The 12246-nt window shown below is 37.1% G+C and overlaps 3 protein-coding genes across 3 annotated transcripts; all 3 read right to left on the bottom strand.

Moving 5' to 3' along the window:
- Window positions 1-3313: 3313 nt before the first annotated feature.
- On the bottom strand, window positions 3314-5433 carry scpp5 (secretory calcium-binding phosphoprotein 5). The gene is made up of 11 exons (XM_085278651.1): window positions 5341-5433; window positions 5163-5223; window positions 5022-5075; window positions 4821-4886; window positions 4639-4689; window positions 4451-4519; window positions 4297-4326; window positions 4140-4187; window positions 3993-4043; window positions 3787-3870; window positions 3314-3672 (listed from the first exon to the last, which is right to left on the bottom strand). Exons 2-11 carry the CDS (start codon window positions 5214-5216, stop codon window positions 3655-3657), a joined length of 525 nt encoding a protein of 174 aa, XP_085134777.1. The 5' UTR covers window positions 5217-5223; window positions 5341-5433; the 3' UTR covers window positions 3314-3654.
- Window positions 5434-5989: 556 nt separating this feature from the next.
- On the bottom strand, window positions 5990-8368 carry scpp7 (secretory calcium-binding phosphoprotein 7). The gene is made up of 9 exons (XM_085278650.1): window positions 8261-8368; window positions 8072-8136; window positions 7738-7782; window positions 7474-7521; window positions 7342-7383; window positions 7040-7099; window positions 6789-6956; window positions 6409-6484; window positions 5990-6275 (listed from the first exon to the last, which is right to left on the bottom strand). Exons 2-8 carry the CDS (start codon window positions 8123-8125, stop codon window positions 6452-6454), a joined length of 450 nt encoding a protein of 149 aa, XP_085134776.1. The 5' UTR covers window positions 8126-8136; window positions 8261-8368; the 3' UTR covers window positions 5990-6275; window positions 6409-6451.
- Window positions 8369-8941: 573 nt separating this feature from the next.
- LOC146572567 (uncharacterized) lies at window positions 8942-11404 on the bottom strand. Its single transcript, XM_085278649.1, has 7 exons — window positions 10855-11404; window positions 10384-10656; window positions 10233-10289; window positions 9874-10047; window positions 9755-9790; window positions 9608-9646; window positions 8942-9479 (listed from the first exon to the last, which is right to left on the bottom strand). The coding sequence occupies exons 1-7, from the start codon at window positions 10906-10908 to the stop codon at window positions 9183-9185; spliced, it is 930 nt and encodes a 309-aa protein (XP_085134775.1). The 5' UTR covers window positions 10909-11404; the 3' UTR covers window positions 8942-9182.
- Window positions 11405-12246: the final 842 nt, after the last annotated feature.

Genomic DNA, 12246 nt, shown 5'->3' with positions numbered 1-12246 from the left:
CCAACATTTACGTCTGTATATCTGTGTGTCTTCTGAGTTTCTGTACACGATTGTACACTTGAGTTTTTAACCTATCTGTGGCAGCTCCAGCACAATGTGCCAGGTTACAAAAATCAAAAGTGCACGTCCGGCCACAAAGATTGTGTCGTGCAATACATTTTGTGATGTTAAAATGGGTATGCAACACCTGTGACACAAGAAACATGGCGATCATAATGGGGCCATTAGATTCCGGTCACATTGGCCTAGAGACCAGTTGGTGACCCCCTGGCAACTACTAGTGTCCAGGGAAAAATGTGTATTCCCTAATTAGTTGGTCATCTGTTTATGCCTTTAGTTTCAGTACTTGGGGGGCCATCTGGGGGGGCATCACTGCAGCTTCCCAGTCTCATTATCAAACAACAAAGACACAGGCATTCTCACATTCCCTCACTCATACACTCTCTCTCTCTCTCTCTCTCTCTCACACACACACACACACGCACACACACACGCGCGCACACACATACACACACACACACACACTCACACTATAGGAAGATTGGTGATTCATGTATCTGTATATTTTTTGAGTGTTTCAGGTGCTGTATGTTTTTGTTTTGTTTTTTGTGTATTACAGGTACCAAAGCTGGCAATACATACAATGCAATACAATACTAGAGATTCTATGTAGCTGTTCTTGTTAAAGCAAAATGTGCTTGGTACCATCATGCATTCAGATTCTAATTGCAAAGCCAGCATAAAGAACAGCATTAAAAAAAACCTGTATTTTCAGAGGTCCAGTTGCAGGACAACAACAACAACAAACACGATGATCCTATAGAATATGGTGTATTGTTGTAGATTAAACTATGCACCAGTATATAAAGAATTTTAAAATGAGCTAAACCTCAAACATCTGCAGTGGTAAAACCCAACATGAACATTAAACTATCAGTAATGTGAATCCACATCATATATAACTGTAAAACACTAAAAAGAGGACTTTTTGGCTTGAATTACAGTTCCAGGAAAGAATCTTTTGAAGAAGAGACGGTAATAGCGTGAGAGGCCAATGTCTGCATTTCTGATGTGCCTCTGAAGAGGTAAGTGTTCAGTCATGTTGGGACAAGCTTTTGTCCCCAGGTGAGCCAAGATCAGGGAGATCGTTCTCTCTCCTGTAATGTTTTTTATTTTCTTATGACAATTACGTTTCACAGTGGGGAGATTTTGCCACCAACAGTGAAAATCCATGTCTTCTGTGTGATAAACTATAGTAGTGTCTTACATCACTTAGATGGTGTTTATAATGTATGTGCTATGTTGCAGAACTAAACAAGGATTTTTATACAAGCTGTGATCAAAACCTCTGGGAATTCCAAGTCTGCCAGAGATCAGACAAGTCTGCCAGAGATCAGTAATATCTTCCCCACTCGCTGTCTGAGGAGGGTGCACAGTATCCTGCGGGACCAACATCACCCTGCGCGCCACCTTTTCCATCTGCTGCCCTCAGGGAGAAGGTACAGGTCTATACAGGCCAGAACATCCAGACTGGCCAACAGCCTGTATCCACAGGCTGTGAGGCTCCTGAACTCTCTGCCCCCCTCTCACGGACAATAACCATATCCAACTTCTTAATAGCAATGAACTGGTCTGCATTGGTGCATCATATCTTTATTCTCTTCCCCCTCCTGCCCCCCCCCCCCTCTTTCTTAAATAGATAACTATCATATCTGATATCATATCTCACAGTACAATAATATTGAATGGGTTGCATTGTTGTATTTTGTCATGTTTCTCAGGTCTTTGTCTGAATTTCTACGAACATTATTGCTAAGGATTGTCTTATTGCATTGGAGTCACACTGGGTTAAATATGTACACTTGGGTTTTAAGGGGTATTTATTATTTTCTTCTTTTTTTTTGGGTTGTATGGAAGCCCCAAACGCAATTTCATTGTTCTTGACAATGACAATAAATAAATAAATACTAAATACTAAATTGTGTTATAAAAGATCAAAATTCTGACTTTTAACCATGGCTGATCTCCTATTCGATAATCTTCACAGGCATGTGCAGAATTACTCTGGTGTAGGTGTTATACTTAAATTGCTCTTTGAACGCCGTGCTCTGCAGTTTAATTATGGAACTTAAAGGTAAGCAAAGAGCAAACATTATTTTCTGTTTCAAAGGGACCCGTGTGAAGATTCAAGTTTTCAGTCAAAGTGACCACAGTTTCCAAGCTCAAAGCCATTGCCAGAGGTGAGAAGCAAGACTGGGAGGCACATGCTGTTTTCTCAGCATTCATGCGGTTCTACACATTTTTGCCTACACTTATGTCCACAAGTACAAGAAAATGTAATGTGACTGAAGATCTAAAAATTATACCACCGATGCTGAAATCAGGTAAGGTTCTACATTTTTGTCGGTTAATTTTGAACAAATTTTAATTTTTTTTATTTATTTTTATATAAATTATACATATATAAGATTGCATATTTATATTTTTTTATAAACATAACTTAATTCATTAGAAAATATTATTTTTAGGCTGATAATGCTAGAGTATTTTCTGGTAAAATAGCTCATGTGATGCCAAGTAATATTAAGTCTTAAACATACCAAACATACCAAACTCAGCAAACTGAAATCAAGCAATAGTATTTATAGATGAATTTGGTTTATTCCATTCAGGAATACATCTAAACTCTAAAATAGACATATTTTTATGTCTTTAATCATTTATAATCATGCTTTTCTTATGACTTGTTGCATTTTTCTTCATTATTCATACATTCTGAGATTAGTTTTCAACACAAATTTCAATGTAAGAGTTCAGTTCAAATAATCAATTTCAAGTTTATTGTGTATGTTAGAAGTTTCTAGCAACACAGTTATAGAAATAGAGTTGCTGCTGATACCCAAACCTTTGGTATTTATTTAAGTGTACTGAAGAGGTATGACTGTAAGTAAAAAAAAAAAATTCCAAGGTTTATAGAAGTCTTTGGGAAAGGAACCAAGTTTTGCTGTGTGGAGGCTGTTGTATGTGACAAGTGAGATATTTATTTTCTCACCTGACAGAAGACCTGAGGCACTAACTAGGGCAAGGTCTTTATAGAGCAAGGTATGAAATGTACTTTTGAATGGCACCACAGTTAAAGTCAAACTGATACTTGATAATCCACCTAGCTTTGTAATAGTGTAATGTTAAATCACAAGTTAAATCCTAAAGGAAAAATAACATTATTTTTACTACATGTATATTTTAATAAAAAACAAAACAAAGCAGATCTACAAGTGTTTAAATAATGAGTAAAAGTATCAAAATTTGCTTCAAAAAGTAGACTTTATTTATTCAAAGAAAATGACATTTAAGGAAAAGTTAGAATGAAGTAATTAAAGTATGATGAAAATTCAGCATCACATTGCATCTGCAGTTCTAGAACAGGTTATTGTTAATGTGGGGAAATGACAAGGGGAATAAAAGAGTGCTTCAGGACTATGTCTTATTTTATGCAGATTATCCTATTACTCTTTAGTTTAATAATGTTGTGATTTCTTAATAAAGAAGTGTTATTTATAACATTTGTGGGTGGGGTTTTAACTCATGTTAGCACTTTCGGAAACAACATCACTGACAATTTCTTCCAATGCTGATTTCTGAATGTTCACATGTTTACACCTTTGCTGGCATCTGTAAAGACAAATGAGCAGTTTCATATCAGCATTGTTAAAATCATACACATTTCAAATAGTGTTCCCTTGTTTTTAAAGATGCTTTATAAGGACCAATCTGTTGATTGGTTACCTGGCTTGTCTGTATGGGCTGATCCTGCAGGTGCAATTTTGGGGGGTCCTGGGATGGAAGAGCATTAGCGTCAAATTGCGGAATCTGGAAAAAAAGAAAAGAAAAAAAAAACACCTACTTTACCAAAACATGGAGATACACAGTCAATACAATTAGCTTCTTCAAAACATAACGAGATTATATTATTTGCTACTGTATTTTCTCACGTTCATATTTTGCTGGGGAATGTTTTGTGGTGGATAGTCAAATGGGAGAACCTGTGGGGAAACAAATATAATGGTAAATAAACAAACATGTTTTTAAACATAAACAACAAAAATACGTTGGGGTAAATAGAATAACTAAAATCTTACTTCTGGCACTATGGGGCCTTTTGTCATTGGGGGGATGTTTGGGATTATCTGTAATAAAATTATATATTGTATTTAGTCCCATGATATATAGAAATATACAAACATAAATTCATATTTTCAAATTTTAAATTAATATCTAAGAGTTCAAAATTCTTACCCTTTGCTGAGCAAAGTCATATGCATAGAACTGGAATTGTAAAAACACAAGACACAAAAAAGTTCAAGAAAGCAGTTAAAACACTTCTATGAGCAGAAAGGTTTCCTGGGCCAAACGTTTCCATAATCTGCAACAGGAAAGAGAAATGACTTACTACTTCAACACTCTGTCTGCCAGGTAGCTGAGGAATGGAGTACTTGATGAGACCAAAAGATGAAAAGGGCTGCAGAGAGAAAGAAGGCAAAAGTAAAATCAGGATCAACGAAAAGAAGTTAGGTGATTTCTATTTTATTTTATTTTTTTGTAGGTGGAAAAACTTCTCTCAAACTGATGTATGCATACCTGTGCTGGGTTTGAAACACCTGCACCTCCTGGAAATCTGTGGGGATAAATCTTGGAGAAAAAAAACATAAATGTTGTACTGTAATCATGATTCATAGCCACTGTTAGAGCCAAATGTAATAAATAATGGTGCTGATCTGAAAACGTGTATAAACCTGAGTAATAATAAGAGTCTGACATACCAGTTCCACACTGTAACCACCAGGTAGTCCAGTGTGTGGAAAACCAGCCGTAAAGGGATTGTTCATCTGAATGCATGCAAATTTTGAAGACTTCAGTATACAGCAATATTTTGTGTAGGTGTTTGCAGTATTTTGAACCTGTATATAGAATATACACAGAAGATATAGAGAAGATAAACAGTATGCAGTATGCATAATTACCTGTAAAGTTGGCATCTGTTGCCTGGATCCAGTGTAATGAGGCAAGTACTGAAACTAAAGGCATAAACAGAAGTTAAACTTTAAGTATTGGACAGGTTTCAGCTCCATGAAATAAATGATTGGCTTTTACTTAACACTCACTGGTGCAGCACAGGCTGTGCTAGCCAAACAGAGGCACAAGAGAGCCAGCTTCATGTTTATCCTACAGACATAAAATAAATCATTCCAAGTTGTGAAACTTCCACCACAGTCACACTGGATGGTTGCTTCCTTCTGGAAAGGCATGTAGGAGCTAATGTTAAAATTTTGCTCAACTCACCGTCTGAAATTTTAAAAATCACCAGAAAAGGAGAAAATGATGAATGCTGATGTTGGAGATGATGCCAGCAGGTTGGACTGTGACTTCTGCAGAGTTACTTGGATATTTATACACTGCTTTCTCACCAAAGAGCCAGTCACAGGAGATAGGAGTGGTGTTGCCCAATGACTAGGTAGAGTTTAGGTGTCTAGTCTTCAGCTTTACTAAATGACCAGTGGTCATATCCACTTTCTGTGTAATAGCAGAGTCGTCTGTTTGATTATACCGTCTAGAGCAGAGCACACCTTCACTTTGCTTACTCCTCATTCTGCCATTAGTCTCACTACAATTGCATAAGGTGGCACAAATATCTGAAACTAAAAATTTATGTTAATACAGCATAGATAAATATAATACTATATCCTTTTTTGTTTGTTTGTTTGCTGGTTTTACTCTAAAAATAAATTTGTACTGAAGCAGCACATAATAGTGAAATCAGAGAACAGCCTTTATTATTTATAATAAATATAATTGCCTGCTGTAGCTATTTGTGGATAGTCAAAAAAGCAAGTCAGTAATAATCTGCAAAATGCTGCATATAATTCATGGACTGAGTATCAGATATTTATTATTTGAAATATATCTTAAGCAAAGAACCAGAAACAATAGATGAATGAGCTGTTTCATTTATTATGAAGCACAGAAATGAAACATTTCATGTTGCATGTAGAGAGGAAACAATATACTGCTACATTTATTTTGATATTTTCTTTTGGTCATATTTAACTGCAAACCATCAATTTTTTTTTCATAAGAGGCATGTCATGCTTTTTGACTTTATTCTTCTTTTTCCAAACAAAGCACCATTTCAAAAAATGCATAGCACCACAGAAAATAGCATTGCTGGCTGGCGATTTTTCACCACAGTAAGCAGATAGTCTTACACCTCTGGTCACCTACAGTGGGGACAAAAGCAAATGAAAGTTTGAGAGACTCAATCCCCTAGAAAAATAACATGTGATCCTTGCATATTTATTTATATGAACTACTACTGCTAAAACCTTTATATATGAATATGTGAATTGATACCTGAGTGTGCCAAGAGTGTTTTTTTCCTGCTGACTAAGTAGTTTTAGTCATCTTCATCTTCATCATCTTTGCCACGCTAAAATGACAGAGGACTTGGGTGAGCGAATCAGGACTGATGATAGTCTCCTACATGTGCATTTATGAGTCACGGTTTTTTCCACAACTCAGCAGAAATAGTTGGGAGGTTTGTCTGACGTGATCCTTTTTATTGGAATGAACCGGCTGCCCTCATAACAAATTTCAGTTCAATCCAACTCCACTTTATTGCCTGTCAAAGTCTATTGAAGCTATTACTGCACTAAACTGCATATTGCCAGCATCAAATCATGACAGAGGCTTATTGTTTGTTAAATACATTTAAATGCGATAGTCTTTCTTACTGGGGGAGGTGCAACGACGACAGGATTCAGAGGTTCCACAGGAATGGCAGGATCAGCAAGAGCAACAGGGGCAGCTGGGGCAGCTGGAGCAGCTGGAGCAGCTGGGGCAACTGGAGCAGCTGGGTCAGCTGCAGCTGGATTAGGCAGGTTGAAGCCAAAGGGGTAGAACTACAGAAAATAAAATAAATTGTGAATTCAATAAAATATCTGAAAAACCTTTGCCAGAGAAAATATGTTCTGCAGACACCTACCACCTCCTTGGTACCTATGCCATTCGGATTTGGAATCTCGTGCTTGATAAAGCCGTGGACCTTTCAATGAAAACAGACTTAGAAACTCATAATTGCACTGGAATCTGTAATACTTCTGATTTGTGGCTCTTCTTTGATTACATGTAGGCTCTAAAAACGTCAAAGTCTATAGAATTAACTCTTTTTATCAGATAGCATTTAGGTTTCTATTCCATTTCCATTCTTTGGATCAAAGTCTGCAAACTACACTCTCAATAGGTAAATATCTATATATATATATATTTATGAACTGTGCTACTCACAGGTCCTCCAAGAGGGTGTCTTTGGGCATCAACAGGGAGCAACTGGAAGCATTAAAACAACATAGTAAAGAAATAATCACCAGATGCACAGAAAAGTTCTGAAAAGGTGCAAAACAATGATTGAACTCTTACAACTTCCAGATTGTCAAGTGGGACTCCAGCAGGGATAACCTGGGCCGCCTGAAATACAGTTTTAATCATATACACTTAACAGGGACACAATCTTATGAGAAAAGTCAGCCGTGTTGGAGAAAAGCAGTTCAGCTATGAAGACATCAGTGGTGAACAAATCATAACAGACCACCGTGCAGAGTTTGAAAATCTGGCTTTTACTGTGGTTAATGTGTGTGGGTGTCATGATATCCACCAGCTGATCCAAGCTGCTTCTTATTGTACCTGAGGTGGAGCGTAATGGATGTCAAACTCCTCAAATATCTGCAGCTGTAAAGAAGAGAATAAAATTCAGTGTAATGCAGGTCAGTGTAACATGTTCAGACAGTTATTGAATGTTGTTTTACTGATTAATGCTAAAGACAAAAACAGACACCATAAACGGATAACAATGACCGAAAAACTCCATCTGCTAAAAAAAACAAAGGTGAGTATTAAAGCTCTGTAGGTGATATTTCTCTAAAATACTGAAGATGAATGTTGTATGTTAATTGTTACATGTGAAAGAAAAAGAAAGGGAAAATAGATATTTTGGCAGAAATGTAAGTATTTTTCTTACAGGAGCAGAGATGGCCATCCCAAGGATGCAGGCAGCAAGCACGATAAATTTCATTTTGAAACTTGCTGTGACAGAAAGAGAATTTTGAGTTATTACATTTGGTAGTTTTTAGTGCACGTCTTTTAAAAAAGCATTCAAATTTAAAACGTCTTTTGCAGTTTCATGTGATATTAGCAGGATCTACATTACCTTTCTTTCCTGGCTGCACGTGAGCACTGGAGGATTGTTGAAGAGAGGTGTGATTAGAGGAGAGTGAGATCGCCTATTTATTTGCTGAGAGAAACAAAGGGCGAGCAAACTTTTGACAGGTATTGATGGTAAGCCAATCGTTTTTCTTTGTATAATCACAAACCTGGCAGCTGCATGTCTGGGAAATCTCTTAATAATTTTTTTGGCTTGAAAAGCACATATTTCACATTCCTCTGCAATGTGTCTTATCAGGTGCCTCCTTGCAACAGCTCAAACTCAAAAAGGGCAACAGGGTTATTCGGGAGTAGGAGTTGGAATTCAAAAGAGTGCTTCCTTACTTACTCCTGTGTGTTTTTCCTAATAGAAAATATGATGCTTTATACCTGATGATGTTTAGAGGATAAATGCTTTACCAACAGCAGTATTTCGAGGCCTGTTAAAACCTACAAATGATCATGTATACTTGTAAAACTGAATGTCTTTTTCAATGAATTGGGTAGAACTTTAAATTTACAACAGTTTTAGGGACATTCACTGCACATTGTATCTGAGCCTGCGTGGATACGTCAGAGGTGTGATGACAATCTATAATCTGGGATAAATATGCTTCAGGATGATGATTAGATAAATACTGTGCACACTCTCTTACATTATGGTTTTAAAATGTATTTAATTGAAGGTTATGAAAGACAGTAACATGGAAAGACAAAACAGTTCAGGCCCAGCCTTATTTGTTTTCCTTTTTTATTTGACATTTATTTTTATTTATTTATTTTTTTAAGTAAAATAATAATAAATGAAATTAAATAGCAACGGTTAGTAATATCCTTGAGAAGCTCCACTGAATAGTTGTTAGTACCCATCAATAATGCATTTTGTTTTCTCTGTATGTTGTGGGTTATCTCCACTGGTGACAACAGTCTCAGACAAGGGTTTCCCGCATGGGCTGAAGCTGGGGTTCAGCAGTTCTTTGGGCAGTGGCAGCATCCGACCCAGCTAAACCTGCAGAGAACCCGCTAGCATTTGGATGTGATCCAGAGCACGGCAGTGCCTTTATCGGTTGAGCTCCAGCAGCTGAGGTCCCCACAGCTGGCTGAACGCCTTGTTGTTCTGGGTGTGTGAGTCCTGCGGCCTGGCTCTCGGGCTGGACAGCTCCCGCAGGCTGGTTTGTAAGCACATTAGGCATGTACACCCCCAATTGGCCCATTGTAGCAGCCATCTGAAACAGTAAACAGAGATAAGATACTGTAAAGAGGCAAGGGAGGGGCAGTGTTAGTGGGATCACTGAGTTCACTAAACAGACTGTTTGAACAAGCTGGAAGAAGAAAAAAATCTTGGCTGTGTTACCTGAAGTTCCTCAGAGCTAAGACTGCCAAGAGGTGAGCTCTGGTAAGGAATTACAACATATGTCAAGTGAAATGTTCTCAGAAAGAAAATTGTGAAATTGCAAATAGCATTAATCATCTAAGTCTGCAGAGGGTGTTATATATTTACCATTGGTTGCTGTATCATGTATACAATCTGGGGATTCTGTGGATGAGAATTCGGTTAGATAATTGTAACTCTTTTTTCTTTTTTTTGACTTATTCTGCATTATGTATATGCAGAGACACCTGTTGTTGCAGCTGCTGCTGTGGCTGCTGTATTCCCTGAGTTGCATCTATTGAAGGAGCAACTGCAACTCCTGCAGCATTTTCTGCAGGTAACACTGGACTGTTGGGAAGCTGATTTGCTGGAGTTTGTGGGAGAGCCGATTCCAGAATCATTGGGTAACCATATGGGCTGAACTGATGGAGAGAAAATAAAATAAAACAAAACAACACATATCAACAATTTCTGCACCGACACCACAAGTTACAACTCCAATATTAACTCCTTACTCCAAAAGCCAAAATACCAATGTCTTTATTTTCATAATACTGTGTCTTATGAAAGGGTTTCCTGTCTCCAGCAAGCGTGTCTCTTAGCTTACCAGCTGATTCCCATAGTGTGAGGAGAACAGCGGTAAGTATCCATAAGGTGGGAAAATCTGAAAAAAGCAGCAATACACATTTTTAAAGGGAGAAAATAATTTAAAATAAGAGTTAATATTCTGTTTTCTTAGCTCCCCCGCCTCCTCCTACTAGAGGCTGCTGTGGCAGTGTCAGCTGGTGGGGTCCATAGAAGAGTGGCTGCATGGGCATGCCCCCTTGTGGATACCAGGGGTACTGTTGCAGTGAAGGAATGGGCTGTGGATCAGGCTGCTGTAGACCTCCTGCCTGTGGCTGAACACTGGGAGAAATAGAGGCTGGCGTAGGAGATTCGGGTTTCTGGTTTGCGGCTACAACGTGCTGAGCACCTTGAGTTGCTGTTTCCCTTCCTTGTAACAGCAGGGGACGACGGACATTTGAATTGACCTGAAAAAGAAAGAAAGAAAGAAAGAAAGAAAGAAAGAAAGAAAGAAAGAAAGAAGATGGTAAAATTATCACTGAGTCACAGAGTTCATAGAATGTCAAATGTTAATTAAATGACAACCAGTATTAAATGAATAAACATAAAATTATATAATTATATCAAGTATTGTATTTTAAACCATATTCTATTAGTCTACTTACTGGTACTGCAGAGACTTCTATGGTAAAGCATAACAGCAGCGTTATGATAATCATTTCCAAAAAGAGAACAAAATCGATATGGTTTTTAATCAGTTCCACTGGATCAGTGGGTGCTTTAAGGACTATCTCCGTGGAGCACTCAGGAGTAAATTCATTGAAACTGTATGGAGGGGTCCTTCAACTTATGCACTGCTCACAAACTGGATCAACCAATCACATGGCAGACTGAAGAAAGATAAATTCAACCTAATCGTCTGCTGAATGAAGCAGGGAGGTGGAAACCAAAGAAAATCTAATAAGTGTCCTAAACGGCATGTTTTTCTTCAATTATGATGGTGTAATGTCTCTTGAAATAATTAAACAAATGCATGAGAGTTGAGGCCTTGTGGTTTTCCTGCTACTACGGGCACCTACGGGTGTGGCTGATGTGGCTGATGTGTCAGTGTCTCGCTGTTGTAATTGCAGTATGGTCAAACCAAGAATGTGTGATGTGCAAAAAAAGAATCTTAAAAAGCAGACATGAAAAATAACTGAAGCTGCAACAGACATAAAAATGAACACTTGATAAGTTAATGTAAGACATAAAAAAATGACAAACTACACATTAATGACATATATGTTGATTCAAATATTAAAATTAATTTGCAGATGAGCTCAAATGCTTAACTTAGCACTAAATGTATTTGAAATGTGAGAGAAAATTGAAGAGCAAGTAATTATAATATGTATAAATTCTATCCAGCTTGACTTTTAGTTGTTCTGTTTAAAAGAAATTTCCTTTGTAGATCACCTTGAATCAACCTTCTTTAATCAAACACTCAATAACAAATAACAAAATAAAGGAAACACAGATAATACTTATGACCACACATTTTTTTCACATTTGATAAAGTAATATCTTTCCATCATTTTAAACTGACACAACATTTTGTTTGCAACATCATACGCTAAAACGGCATACATAAAAATTACTGACAAGTGGCAATTTGGGTACAGGATCCAAATAATAATAATAAATTGTTATTAGTAATAGCAGTATCTGTCTAACTATGTAGATAGATCGATAGATAGATCAATAGATAGATAGATTAAAAAGTGCAGTATCCCACAACAAGGTTCTCTTTTCAAATTATAATTTATTCTGAAAAAAAAATCATCAAAGCATCAAATACAACAATTATGAAAAATACATATAATTCAGTGCATACTTTAAAAGTTGGTTGCCAGCTGGTTTACAAAATTAACCAAGTTTGCAAATTAGGCAGACATCCACAAAACAGGAGATTACATTTATAATGCACATTCATGCACACATCACATCAAAGAGAAAGTAAGAGACCATACTAGCTTTGTTAAAAGGGTGTATGCTAATGACAATCTTAATTACTTTTT

Source organism: Mchenga conophoros, linkage group LG6 (genome assembly GCF_057382185.1).
Source record: "Mchenga conophoros isolate Kocher_MC1m ecotype Shallow Benthic linkage group LG6, M_conophoros_male_GT1.1, whole genome shotgun sequence".
Lineage (NCBI taxonomy): Eukaryota > Metazoa > Chordata > Actinopteri > Cichliformes > Cichlidae > Mchenga > Mchenga conophoros.
The sequence above is the reverse complement of the archived record's forward strand: the minus strand, read 5'-3'. Positions and strand labels throughout refer to the sequence as shown.

Excerpts from the sequence above, each read along its gene's own strand:
- scpp5 (XM_085278651.1), bottom strand. The coding sequence starts at position 5,216 with ATGAAGCTGGCTCTCTTGTGCCTCTGTTTGGCTAGCACAGCCTGTGCT. Across the intron at positions 4,188-4,296 it reads ATGACTTTGCTCAGCAAAGG|ATAATCCCAAACATCCCCCC; the intron begins GTAAGAATTTTG and ends ATTTTATTACAG. Across the intron at positions 4,044-4,139 it reads AAGGCCCCATAGTGCCAGAA|GTTCTCCCATTTGACTATCC; the intron begins GTAAGATTTTAG and ends GTTTCCCCACAG.
- LOC146572567 (XM_085278649.1), bottom strand. The coding sequence starts at position 10,908 with ATGATTATCATAACGCTGCTGTTATGCTTTACCATAGAAGTCTCTGCA. Across the intron at positions 10,290-10,383 it reads CACTGCCACAGCAGCCTCTA|ATTTTCCCACCTTATGGATA; the intron begins GTAGGAGGAGGC and ends TGCTTTTTTCAG. Across the intron at positions 9,791-9,873 it reads AGCAGCAGCTGCAACAACAG|AATCCCCAGATTGTATACAT; the intron begins GTGTCTCTGCAT and ends TCTCATCCACAG.
- scpp7 (XM_085278650.1), bottom strand. The coding sequence starts at position 8,125 with ATGAAATTTATCGTGCTTGCTGCCTGCATCCTTGGGATGGCCATCTCT. Across the intron at positions 7,522-7,737 it reads TCCATTACGCTCCACCTCAG|GCGGCCCAGGTTATCCCTGC; the intron begins GTACAATAAGAA and ends ACTGTATTTCAG. Across the intron at positions 6,485-6,788 it reads TCGTCGTTGCACCTCCCCCA|CGTGGCAAAGATGATGAAGA; the intron begins GTAAGAAAGACT and ends CTGTCATTTTAG.